The following is a 13,582-nucleotide window of genomic DNA, read 5'->3' on the forward strand; positions in this document are numbered from 1 at the left end:
AGCCCCGATCCTCCCCAAACAGAAATGGGAAGGATCGGCAACAGGGACGGTGATGGGGAGGATCAGCAATGGGTGGAATCAGCGACTGGGTGGATGGTGGTATGCCAGTCGTTCACCCTTTCTTTACAGTGTCATGCATGGACATTTCTGGGGAGAGCCTGCTCCTGCAGCACAGCTCAGCCCAATAAATTTTCAGGCTTACCCCCAAAGGTGTTAAAGGCCTATAAGGGTCCATTAAATGAAAACCATTTTCACTTTACAAAACTTTTGCGAATTGCGTAAGTATAAACTTTGGCCTGTTTGTCAGATGGGCCTTGAGACTAGTTAATAATAATAATATAATAATAATAATAATAATAATAATAATAATAATAATAATACAACTCTTACAGAATACCATATGATGTATATGTTCTCATTTATGTCTGCAGATAACACTGCCCGGATTTTAACAAGAAGAAATGGATTTAATAGGCATGAAATAAACACATATCTTTTACCTGTGGTCATATCTGACAATGATTACCCTATCCAAAGCAGCACTGGAACATTGACTATACGAGTTTGTACATGTGATAACCGAGGGAACAGGCAGTCCTGCAGTGCTGAGGCCCTACTCTTACCTGCTGGGCTTAGTACAGGAGCATTGATTGCAATTCTTCTCTGCATCATAATACTTCTACGTAAGTAACCTTTTTACCACATTATAGAAAAAGTTATATTGAATATCAACAAATACATTTTGCTTCAAAATCATTTTCAAAACCATATTCTGGGATATTTTTACATCATGATTAAATAAAGGCAATGTGAATATGGTGATGTGAATAATGAAAAGTATATATTTCTTTAAAATAAGACAAGGACAACTAAATATCGCATTGAATATAATTCAATTCCAAGTTATTACATATTCAAAGGAACAAATAGTGTGGACCATTTTTCAAAGTAAATTACACTGTACTTATAACTCAGAGTCTTGGCAAGTCTCTTGAGTACATATTAATGAGGTGCAGACCTGTCTGTGAAGAGGTGTAATAAAGAATAAGGAAGGGCAAAACATGACTTCACATTAACCTTTTAATAGCCTGGAATTTAATGCAGACTATGTCTTAGGATTTTAATTAATAAGCATTCAGTATATTTGCATTAGTTCTGTGGCCTCTACATTTGTTTAACTAGAATATTTCCTTTCATAATCCATGATGCAACATGAACTCTTATGCATTATCTCATAATTCTGCCTTGACTACTGCAACCTCATCTCAAAATGCCATTCCCCTCTCACAATGGCTAATTCAGGGTTGGCAGCAAAACACATAAAACAAGTAATTTTACACCTGGGTAAAACCATATAGCACTACACGTGGAAAAGATTTGAAGTGTGCAATGAGATTTAGATTTAAATCGGAATTTCAGAGTAAAAATAAAGCTGTTCATAAAATCTGCAGTGTTTACCTTCCATGCAAAAAATAAATGTGATTACAGCAATTGCATTGCAGCATGGTTTGTCTAGGTATAAATTGACCCCCCCTTTGATCCTAACTACTGTATGTAGCAGCCCTAATCTACTCCCAGTTTAATCTGTGTGAAATGTCAAATTTACAGTCATTTTAATCTCTGTACCAGTCTGTAGATCAGTGTTTTTCAACCACTGTGCCGTGGCACGCTGGTGTGCCTTGAGCTGTTCTCAAGTGTGCCCCCAGATCTAGAGATGCCCAAACCAGTTTACAGCCACCACCAGTACAACTGTTGTTTACTAGTCACTTCTTTTCTTTTTTCTTTTTTTTTTTTAAATATGTTTTATTGATCCTCATAAATCACAAAGTGTACAAGTGAAAAAGACATAAAACAGTGGTATTAAGGGCCTTATTCTTGTTCACTCTTTCTGACAAAATCCTTCTTAGATGGAAAAAAACATGTGCACGGCAGGTGGGACAGATGTAAAATGTGCAGGGTTAATACTGGCTGCTTTATATTTACACAGCAATATAGATCTCACTTTGAAGTAAAACCCCACCCAAATCTAATTCTCTCTGCACAAGTTACATCTGCCCGACCTGCAGTGCACATAGTTTTGTCCATCTAAGAAGGATTTTGTCAGAAAGAGTGAACTAGAATAAGGCCCTCAGTGAGGAGCAATCCCCAATTTTAAAATTTTCCAAACAAATATCAACAAAAATGAATTTAGAAAGAAGATATACATGGCAAAGTAGCCTCAGTGTCTATATAGTAATGTTGGAGATACTAGCACAGGATCGTCAATATCACCCACACAAAAACAAGAGGGTGCCACGGAACAACACTAAATGTAAAAGATAAAGAGTCAAACAAAAAAGAAAGTACAGTAAACAATTCCCATCCGTTCCTAAGCCCAAACCATCAACCCATCCATGGACCGATCCAGCCATCCAGCAAGAGATGAGAAAATAATATAAGGAAAAAGAGAGGAGGAGAGGGCGGTATGAAACTGAATAGTCAGAGTATAATAGGAGTCTTATCTTGAAGAAGTTGTAGATTATACAATGAGGTAGACTGGAAGCTTGCTCGGATCGCCGTTTTAGTCCTAAGGAGCAAGGTGTGAATAAATCTGTCCCAAAATTTAAACAGGACTGAGGTCATAGATTCTTTATTAAGCAATACCTCCAGCCAGTCCATGGTAAATAAGAAAAGTAATCTAGAGATTGCCATTTCAAAAGGGAAGGGCCGAAGGGTGTATCCACTGTTGTAGGATGGCTTTCAAACCTTTATTATCATGTTTGGGGACAGAAGATTGGTCTGCAACTTATCCGAATAGCACCCAAGAATCGGTAAGTTGAAAGGAAAGTTTTAAAGAAAAGGTAGCGTGTGTTTGTTGGGAGCTCCAAAAAGTTTGAATATGGGGGCAAGTCCAAAAACAATGGTATAAATCAGCGTCACAAGAGCGACATTTGGGCATTCAGAGGTAGTAGCTGTTCCCATCAAGTGACAATGTTTAGGGGATTTTATAGGACATTTCCTGATATAAACTAGTGGAGAAAAGCTTAAGGTGTAGCAAGAAAGTAGATAAAATAGTCTTGGGGTCTAAAGTCAAAATATGTGAAGCCCATTTGTGGAATCCTGAGAAATCTGTGTCGCAGGTCGCATGCATGCATATATTGTAGATATAGAGGGTGACATTTAATAGAATGCGATTTTATCACACTTTTAAAATCGGCCATTATCGCACTTTTTAAAATCAAATTTTTTGCAGCGAATTCGCATATTTAATGAGGTGCATATTCTGGAACAAAAAGTGTGAATAAGTGCGATAATGTGCAATACTTAGGCATGAAAATGTGCGATTTTTAGGCATGAAAATGTGTGAATGTGAGTAATTGTGCAAATTTGTGTTTAGAAAAAAAATAGTAAGCTCATACCCACACTATACATGTCCACGTGGAGTTGATCTTATATAGTGTGGCGAAGCGTGGTGAAGGTACGCGTAAAACTAAGCAAATAGCTTAGTGGACACTCAACTAACATATAAGTACCCACTTTTTATATAAGGTCCCCTGGCCGAAACATGAGCACCGTGGCTGGTCAGTCTTGGACGGGGTACCTGGAGGAATGGGGACCCTCCAATAAAGGGGTCCCCCCCACAGGCTTCACCCGTCCAGGGATGAAGCCCAGGGCTGTCACCGGCGTCCGTGGCCAGTGGACGTTGGCCTGATAGTGTTAAATCTCACATACATAAAATTTCTTTATGCAGGAGAACTACAAGTGCCAGCAGACCTCCCCCACATGCTGGGACTTGGAGAACCACAAGTCCCAGCATGTGGGCCATTAATGGGCCCGATGGGACTTGTAGTCCACCTGTAAAAAGAATGTTAAAAGAAAACACACACACAGAGAAGTATAACTTTATTTTACACACATACTCACACACCTCATTTTTACACTATTATACTTACCAATACAGGATCCAGCGCTGATCTGTCTGCAGCATAGCCAGCTCACCCCACACAGCGGGGTTAGCTGGCTTTCTCCAGTGCAGCTGTCACCTTCTGTAGCGCTGTCCCAGTGCTACAGCGGCTTAGAGCTTGATTGGCCAATGCGTCTCCATGGAGATGCATAAGCTGAAGATGCTCTCAGCCTCTGTAGCGCTGGGACAGCGCTACAGAAGGTAATAGCTGCACAGGAGAAAGCCGGTGAGATTTAACACTATCAGGTCGGCGTCCACTGGCCACGGACGCTGGTGACAGCCCTGGGCTTCAGCCCTGGACGGGTGAAGCCTGGGGGGGGCTTTATTTGTGGGGGGTCCCCACTCCTCCAGGTACCCCATCCAAGGCTGACCAGCCATGGTGCTCATGTTTCGGTCGGGGGACCTTATATGAAAAGTGTCTCCCCTGGCTGTGGCATGACACAGTGGGCTGTTGGAGCCTGGTCCTGGTTTCAAAATATGGGGGACACCCACATTTTTTGTCCCTTGTATTTTTGAAACCAGGACAGGTCCAAGAGTCCGTGGCTGGTTTCAGAAATATGGGGGACCCTTGTGATTTTTGTCACCCATATTTTAGGAACCAGATGCGGCTCAATGAGCCAGGGGCTGATTATGCTCAGGAGGGGGGACCCCATGCCATTTTCCCCCCAAAAAAAGACTTTAACACATTTTTTAACACAGGACCATGCACAGATCTCATTGATCTGTGCAGGGTTCTAGCCAATTTGCATATCATTGGCAGTGCAGATGGTGTAATTGTTAGCAATATTGCCTCACAGCACTGAGGTCATGGGTTCGATCCCCACCATGGCTCTAACTGTGCGGAGTTTGTATATTCTCCCTGTAATTGCGTGGGTTTCCTCCGGGTACTCCAGTTTCCTCCCACAATCCAAAAATATACTGGTAGGCTAATTGGCTGCTAACAAAATTAACCCTAGAATGTGTGCATGTACATGTGGTAGGGAATATAGATTGTAAGGTCCACCAGGGCAGGGACTGATGTGAATGTTCAACTATAATCTGTAAAATGCTGCGGAATATGTATGTGCTATATAAGAAATTGTTAATAAATAATAATTAAATAATATCAGAACCTGGTCTAAATGTGTGGCAATTTTTAGACACATTTTCCCTAATTCGCATCTAATTAAACATGCAAATTGTATACTTTTCAATGGGAAAAACATCTGGATGCGAGTTTCGGCATGACTAAAAATCACACTTTTCATAAAGTGCGTTTTTATTCAATTTTTCACATCTCATTAAATATGCAAATTCAGGAAAAAGTGTGATTTCGGCCATTTCTGAAAAAAAAAAAAAAAATCACATTTACACATCTCATTAAATGTCACCCAGAATATGTGCAAGTGCGGATAACAGAGTCAGGAGGGTTCGTGATATCCTGGGGTTGTAACTTATAAAGGACATATAGTATAGGTAGCGTGTAGCTTGGAAGTAAGCAAATTTATGTTGTGGGAGTAAACAAAAGCGTAACATAGCCTCATAATAGGTCAGCAGTGTGTGGGAAGTGTTTAACAAATGTCGTAAAGATAGAATGCCAGAGGAACGCCAGGTCGTGAAAGGAGATAGCATCTTCCTATTCTGGAATTCTAGGTTACCGCCTAGTGGGAGGGATAGAGAACAATAACACTGAAGGCGTAGAGATTTTCTAGCTCACCTCCATGCAAAGATGGTGGAGGATAGAAGAAGATTATCATATTGAGCTGATTTTAATTGAGAAGGTTTAGCTTGTAATAGAAAACTAGAGGATAGGGGGTAACAGTAGAGAATCAAGAGATACATCTGTGTAAATATTGGAGTTGGAGCAATCCAATCTACTGCAAATTGGAAAAGGCAAGGAAGGTATTTGATAATAGGTAAATTAACTCCCCCTCTTTGAGTAGTTTGCATTAATTTATAAAGACTAATTCTTTTTTTTTGAGTTCCAAATAAATCTGGATATCATATCATGAAGAGATGACAAGTCATATTTGGTGAGTAGGAGGGGACTAATTTGCATAACATATAGCAGTTTCGGGAAGCTGGCCATTTTGAAGAGATTCCATCTACCAAGAAAATTAAGGGGGTATTTTGCCAGAGATTAAGTTGTTGTTTCATTTTTTGAATAACAGGGGCAATATTGTATGCATATAGGTTATTCGGATGGGAGAGGGGAGAGCTATGCCCAGGTAGGTAATGGACAAGGGAGCCCATTTGAAAGGGAAAGGGGTAGACCAACCCAATCGTGCCTGTCCATAGATGGCGAGAGCTTCAGATTTATGAAAGATAATATAAAACCCATCGAAGGATGAAAAACAATTGATAGTGTCAATAAGAAAGGGGACAGATTGTCTAGAGTTAGAGAGAAAAAGGAGAATGTCGTCTGCAAATGCCACAATCCTTAGTTCTCCAGAGCCTATGGATATACCTTTGAGATGAGGTGACGAGGTAATATAGTGAAGGAGTGGTTCCAGTGCTAAATCAAAAAGCAAAGGGGAAAGAGGGCAGCCTTAACGGGTGCCTCTTTTGAGGTGAAAAGAGGGAGAGGTAACATTATTAACAAGCACTTGAACCATAGGGTCGGTATAGAGGGCTCTTATAGAGAGCTGATGTTCAAGGACTCTATGCAGATGAGGCCAAGCAATTTGGTCGAAAGCCTTTTTTACATCTAAATTGAGAAGGATATTGTCATGGGTTTAATTACGATGAGTAAAAGTGATTTCCGCTGCAGCTGCACATACAGATGGGGCTTGGCCCATCTTTGCAGGGCTGGCCTTTCTAATGCCAGCCCCACCATCCCACCATGCCCACCAGGGGTCGCGCGTGCACCAGACGCTCGTTTGCCCCCTGGCAACAGAGCCTGACTCCGGTCCCCACCACCTCCCGAGTGCTCCCCAACCCTCCCCGTCTCCCTGAAGCGGAGATGGTCAGGGACATGCAGCGTCACCGCCGAGAGACTGAGATGCGCATGCGCAGTTCAGTGTAGCCCCTGTCCATCGGCGCTCGCCCTACCATCCTTGGCAAGGATGTCAGGGGCTACATCTGTATTCCTACTACAGATTGCCTGCCTTTAACAAAACCTAGCTGGGCTTTAGATTTAAAAAATAGGAGGGAAAAAGGATGGTAGGAGCCAACTAAGGAAAGGTCCTTATTTGGTTTTGGGAGAACTATAATCTTAGCTTTGTTATGGTCACTTCTTTTCATGTAAAGGGCCAATGTATTTTATTTTCGTTACCTGTGGGGACCAGTGTGATTATTTTTTTATATGGGGGCCAATACGTTTTTTTTTCCAGTGGACACCAATGCGTTTCTCCCTGTGGGGATCTCATGGTGTGCCTTGGCAGTTTTAAAATCTTATTTACTGTGCCACAAGGCAAAAAGGTTGAAAATCACTGATGCAGAGCCTTACACCAACATCCTCTAAAAGTCACTTCCAATTGCTAATATTCAACTAAAAATCCCTCAACAACACCACCTAGTAATCTCATATTGCCTTTCAAAATGTGTTATATTCCCACTAGTACACTCTGACCACTTTCCCAATTCCATCAGGTGCCTAGGCAATGTGTTTTCGTTGCATTTTCAAAGGGCTTGATGGTGATACAGTACATTATAAATGGCTGGTGGATGTTTTGCCACATAACTCCACACCGAAGCAACCAATGACAATGCCACTTTAATTCTGCAATAAGGACCAAGAGCTTACATTTTTTATACTATGTATAGGAAACGGCATCATGGAATAAACCCCTCATAAAATTGCCCTGACAATATTAATATAAAGATAATGATAATAATTTGCTCAGCCCCATTACTTAATTGTTGTACGTTACTCAAATTATATGACATATATGTTCTTATACATTGGCACACAATTTTTTTTAGTGAGACATATTCCTCCATTTTATGGAAAAAAAAAAACTTTTAATGAATGAATAAAAGAGATTTGTGTAACATGTCTGCTTTGAAACCTGATACTATATTTTACTGAGCACTAACATCCATAAACGATTTGGAGTGATCCCAAGGGACGCTGTGCCACAATTTGTATGGAAATCTTCTTTTAACATTTAAGCAGCAACTCTATATGCAGTTGATGTTTATTTATATGCCCTTAGATCTTGTTCACTCCATGGGGGAAATATACTAAGATGGGAGTACTATTTCACATGGGATGTTGCTATGGGCAACCAATCAGAATCTTCTTCTTATTTAGTTAGCACCTTCCAGAAGATCATATATAGTATATGATTGGTTGGCCATATCAACATCCCATTTGAAATAGAAATCCCATCTTAGTAAATTTCCCCATGGAGAGAACAAGATCTAAGGGCATAACAATAAGCTTCAACTGTATCAACTAGTCTTTTGGATACATTCTGATATCAAACAGTGGGTGCAGTATATTGCATAGTATGTGTAACAGATTTAATTAATGCTTTTTAAATTACTGTACTAGAATAATTAGCCAACCATAACCAGATTATTAGACACAGTGGGTAAACTTGATGCAAGATTTTTTTAAATGTCATATTTTAATGTTTTTTTTATACAAAAATAATGTGTAACATTTTAGAGAAAGCAATAGCCATATGCAATGCTTATATGAAATGTTATACTGCTTACTGCTGTTGTAGTGCCCCTAGGTCATTTATTTCCATATTGAAGTGCTCCCATTTCATGATATACAACACTGAATTGCCCATAGTTCATTAAGTAAAATATTTTAGAACCCCACATTTATATTATGCCACATTACAGTTCTCCACGGTCCATGTTATACAACATTACATTAATTCATATGGTGCCATCATTTAGTGCCTCCAGTTCATATTATACCGCATTATAGTGTTCGGTTCAGATTATATCATCCACAATTACCATTATTACAATCACAAAACACATCATTCACTTAAAATGCAATGTTACCCCATTTAATCCTGGCAAAAGGCCATACCCAATTACTTAGTTGTGTACCAAGCTGCTAATTCAGGAAACTTGGAATACAACTACATGACCTATGGTAAGGGCCCAGTAATGGCACCTCCTGCACCTAAAGATGTAGCCACCATTAAGTAGCATCTTAACAGTCTCCCCCATAATTAGGTTTTCAAAGGTATTGTGCTCATACACAGGCACATGAGAATAATCGCACCCGTGTCGTGTTATCAATGTATTGTCTAGTCACAGGTGTAACTATTCACAGCTGGTAAGTCACTCCTGCGATGCGTGCTTTTGATAGATAGCTAGATAGATAGATAGATAGATAGTATTATAACTTTACCAGTATGAACAATTTACAAATGTGTAAACACAAACTTTGAAGCACATATGCAGTTTTGTAATCCACTTTTTGCTGATACTGTAAGACTGCCCTTATAACAAGCATATAGATCTGCACATCAAGAAATATAGTTTTTAATTAGGTAGTTGTAGTGAAATTCTAATTATTTTGGTATGTATTGTATGAGCTGTGATCATGAATTCCTAAGATAAATTCATACTCAATGTATTCATGAGCTTTGTGCTTTCTCTTTATTTATTTTATGTATTTTACTTGTAACAAGTAGACTGTGTGAAAGGCCAGTTTAAATAGCATAGCCTACTTCACCCAGAGATGCTGTACTGAGTAGTGATGACTGGGGAGGTATTAAAGTCAATTCACTACAAATACTATATTATATACTTTTGTAGTCTGAACACATAAATTGCTTTCTAGTTGATAAAACATTCACAGAGTGGAACAATGCTAGCTTAAAGGATGCACCTCGTAGCCAATGGTGCTAAGATATTCTGTTGTAGACTTATGTTACTCTAGTTATTAGCTTTTGTTTTAGAAAATCTGTCAATGGGTCCCTGGACTCATGTCATTTTCAGAATTTACTGATCCGTTCATCACAATGAAACAAGAAATCTTCTGACCAGGCAATGTTTTCCAATCCTCTGGTGTTAACGGAAATTGGTATTGATCGGTGTTGTTAAATATCATGTCTTGATACCGTTTTTTTTAATTGTTACAGAAATGATCTGTCCATAGGGGTTTATAAGATTGTAGCATGACACTGGTCCAAGTTTCACTGGTTACAATAAAAATGGAGGGTCATGAATGAAAATGATCTAGAATAATTTATACTAACAAAGATTGTAAAATGGTCTGTGTGACAAATCACCACATGGGAGCTTCAGAAATTACCGTTTCTGCTTGTAAGGCACAATAAGAGCATTTTCAATTATTTAATTCACATCATATACAGCATAATGTTGTTCATTTTTGTTGGTCCAATTTAATTTGTTTCATTGTTTCATCATGCTTGCATCTGTACCCTTGGGTTTCCTTGCTGCCTCCCACATTATGGTCCTTATTCTGGTTCACTCGTAAAGGCAAATTCCTTCTCAAATGTACAAAACCATGTGCACTGCAGGTGGGGCAGATGTAACTTGTGCAGAGGAAAATAGATTTGGGTGGGGTTTTACTTCAAAGTGAGATCTATAGTGCAGTATAAAAAAATTCAGTATATTCCCTGCACAGAAACAAAATAACTCACCAAATCTAATTCTCATTGTACATGTTACATTTAACCCCCCCCCCCCCCGCAGTGCACATGGTTTTGTCTATTTGAGAAGGGATTTGCCATTGCGAGTGAACCAGAATAACCCCCATGTCCTCACTTATTCAAAGCTATGGATAGCTGATCATGATTACACAAACTCCCCACTACTTCACACTATGCAGCATGCCACTGCATAGTGTGTGGCAACAAAACACCATTTATAATATACATTAAGGCAGCAAATCCCCTATTTATACATAATGGTGTACACATCACCTGTCCTAATAGATGTAAAGGGGCACCACAATATATGTAAATTCAGTTCATTTAGGGGAGAGTTATATCAAATCTTGAAGAGAGATAAAGTGGAGAGATATGAAGTACCAATCATTTACATACGGCCATCTTCCTATTAAAAATAAGAGCTAAATTGTTTGTACTTTAGCTCTCTTTACATTATTTCTCTCCTTGCTATTATCTATTTCTCCCATTACATATCATGTATCTCTTGTCTTGGACAGAGGAAGTCTTTCAGCTATAATGTCCATGAATTCTAAAGTGTTCATAACATGCACAACCATAAAATCTAGTAGTTCTAAAAAATTATTTTTCCAACTGGTATAACTTTAAGATAAGTTACAGTTTCTGAAAAAATAATAATTTTATGATATGGCTGATTATTCAACTTTCAATATCTTGCCAAGCAAGCCATATGTAGAGAAAAATGTGACATTTAATTGAAAAAGAATCAATAATATTCAAATATTGCAATTAGTTCTTACAATTATGTGCTTGCTTATCTAAAGGCACAGAAGGGCAATGAATGCATTTATAATCTGGAAATGTCTAGTTTAATAATTTAAAAAATTAGAAAATATAACATTTATATATTCAAAGCTGGTAATGAGAATAAAGTAAAACAGCTAATATAAAATTAGAGTTCTACTAAGTGATATTTTCATGGTTCTACATCATTTGTTTCAGTGAATATTTTTTAATATGTTAACTGAAGATAAGAAAAACTTGTTCAGGTCATCCTTTATATTTTTATAAAGTTTTTAAATCTCAATTGCTTATTCAAAGGCATTTCAATGCACATGTTACATTTTCAACTTAAATGGACATTGCTCAAGTTTAGTACAATTCAACCATTCTGTTGTTTGTCTCTGATTGGCTTTTCATTTATTTGGATCCCTTATAAACTGGATTTAAAAAATAGATATGTTTTTTATCTATCTGTACATCATTGCCACTTGACAGACATACACATTTCTGCCAGAAAAGTGTCAACTATATTATTCTTGCATGCACCCACAATAGCCACAAAAATTGACACAAAAATCTGATTTAATGCCAAGGGCATTAAATCAGATACACAATGATGAATAATATATAGTATACAGTATAACTACTTTGCATGTACTGTTTGCTAAATTTACTAAACATGGCAATTTACAGAGCAACTTGTGACTGCTTGCAAAAACAATGATGCTTTGTGATATATTTTGTTGAATATTTGCCTTATAGTAGCATGTTAATTTTGCAGACAGAGTTGTTTGCGTCGACAATTCATATTTATTTAGTAAATTATATATTTTATGTTTTTCTTTTTTATGCAGTTATTGTGGTTTTGTTTGCTGCCCTGAAAAGACAGCGAAAGAAAGAGCCCTTGGTTTTGTCAAAAGAGGACATCAGAGACAACATTGTCAGCTACAATGATGAGGGAGGTGGAGAAGAAGATACACAAGCCTTTGATATTGGCACTCTTAGAAATCCTGGTGCTATTGAGGATAAGAAACATCGCAGAGATATTATACCTGAAAGCTTGTTACCAAGGAGAACTGCTTCTGTCCCAGACAATACAGATGTCCGTGATTTCATTAACCAAAGGCTAAAAGAGCATGATAATGATCCCACTGCACCACCGTATGATTCACTTGCAACATATGCATATGAAGGCAATGATTCCATAGCAGAATCTCTAAGTTCTTTAGAGTCTAGTACTACCGAAGGGGACCAAAACTATGAATACCTCAAAGAATGGGGTCCACGCTTCAACAAACTAGCTGAAATGTATGGCAATGGGGAGAGTGATAAAGATTCCTAACTTGAACAATGTACTATCACTCTTTTTTATTTCAAAGTGGAATAAATATTGCGGGCACTTGGAAATAGTATTAACAAGTTTAAAATACGTTTTTTTTCTGACACTCAGCACAGTGTTAAAATAATAACAATAATACATAAAAAAAAGAAAAAAAAACTTTTTACCACATTCATTTATCTCATCAGTTTTTATTCTATGTAGAATATCACCCTAGAGTATGGCTAATGTTAATTATAATCCATGGATTGAATGCCATGGCTAATATGTTGTCTGTCAATCAAACAAACGATCATTCTGAAAACTTGAAAAAAAGAGTATGTCCTCATACAAACTCATATATACATTGCTTCTTTCGGGTAAATTGGCTGCCTTTCCATTTGCAGCAGTGTTTTTTTTTTTCCAGAAGGGAGAAGGAAATGATTTTTCTGATACATTATGTACATTAAAATTTACAGAAATGTACATGTGATGTTAGTGTGATGCAGCTGGTGAAGATATATGTCAGTAGAAATTCATTTCATCAAATAGTATCTTGCCAATGTTTTATATTTATATTTTTGTATTTATTTTTAAGAAATAAACCTGTTTTTACAACTTGCTTAATGACTAAATGATTTACTACTAAATGCTAATCAAAGTACATTTTTCCAATATGTGTAAAATTATAGCAAAATGTCTAATCTAATTTATTCCACTAGAACAAAAAAGCATAGTTTGATTATTTTGTTATAATGCTCTTTATGAGTATGTTTTTGTCTATGGAAAGCTTTTATTCACAAGCGAAACACTTAATAGACACTTAAAAATCACAAATGCAGGTTATAAAAACAGACTGACCAAGATACTAAAGCATTGTAACAAAATAAAAGGCTAAAGTTACTTTTTGAAATGCAAAATTCAATATTTTATTTTACATAACAAAAAAGAACAGCTTTACGTTATTAGCATGTGATGCTATTGGCA

At 37.6% G+C, this 13,582-nt stretch overlaps 1 protein-coding gene across 2 annotated transcripts in view; it reads left to right on the top strand.

Annotated features, from left to right (window-relative positions):
• The window catches only part of LOC146080614 (cadherin-10-like), a 397,974-nt gene extending 384,757 nt beyond the window's left edge, over window positions 1-13,217 (top strand). For both annotated transcript variants that reach the window (XM_083188085.1, XM_083188083.1), the window contains 2 exons: window positions 432-683; window positions 12,132-13,217. In XM_083188085.1, the coding sequence (XP_083044211.1) occupies window positions 432-683; window positions 12,132-12,619 (740 nt within the window). In that variant the 3' untranslated portion in view covers window positions 12,620-13,217. The remainder of the gene's footprint in view (window positions 1-431; window positions 684-12,131) is intronic.
• Window positions 13,218-13,582: the final 365 nt, after the last annotated feature.

This window comes from Crinia signifera, chromosome 5, assembly GCF_055691185.1.
Source record: "Crinia signifera chromosome 5, ASM5569118v1, whole genome shotgun sequence".
Classification (NCBI taxonomy): domain Eukaryota; kingdom Metazoa; phylum Chordata; class Amphibia; order Anura; family Myobatrachidae; genus Crinia; species Crinia signifera.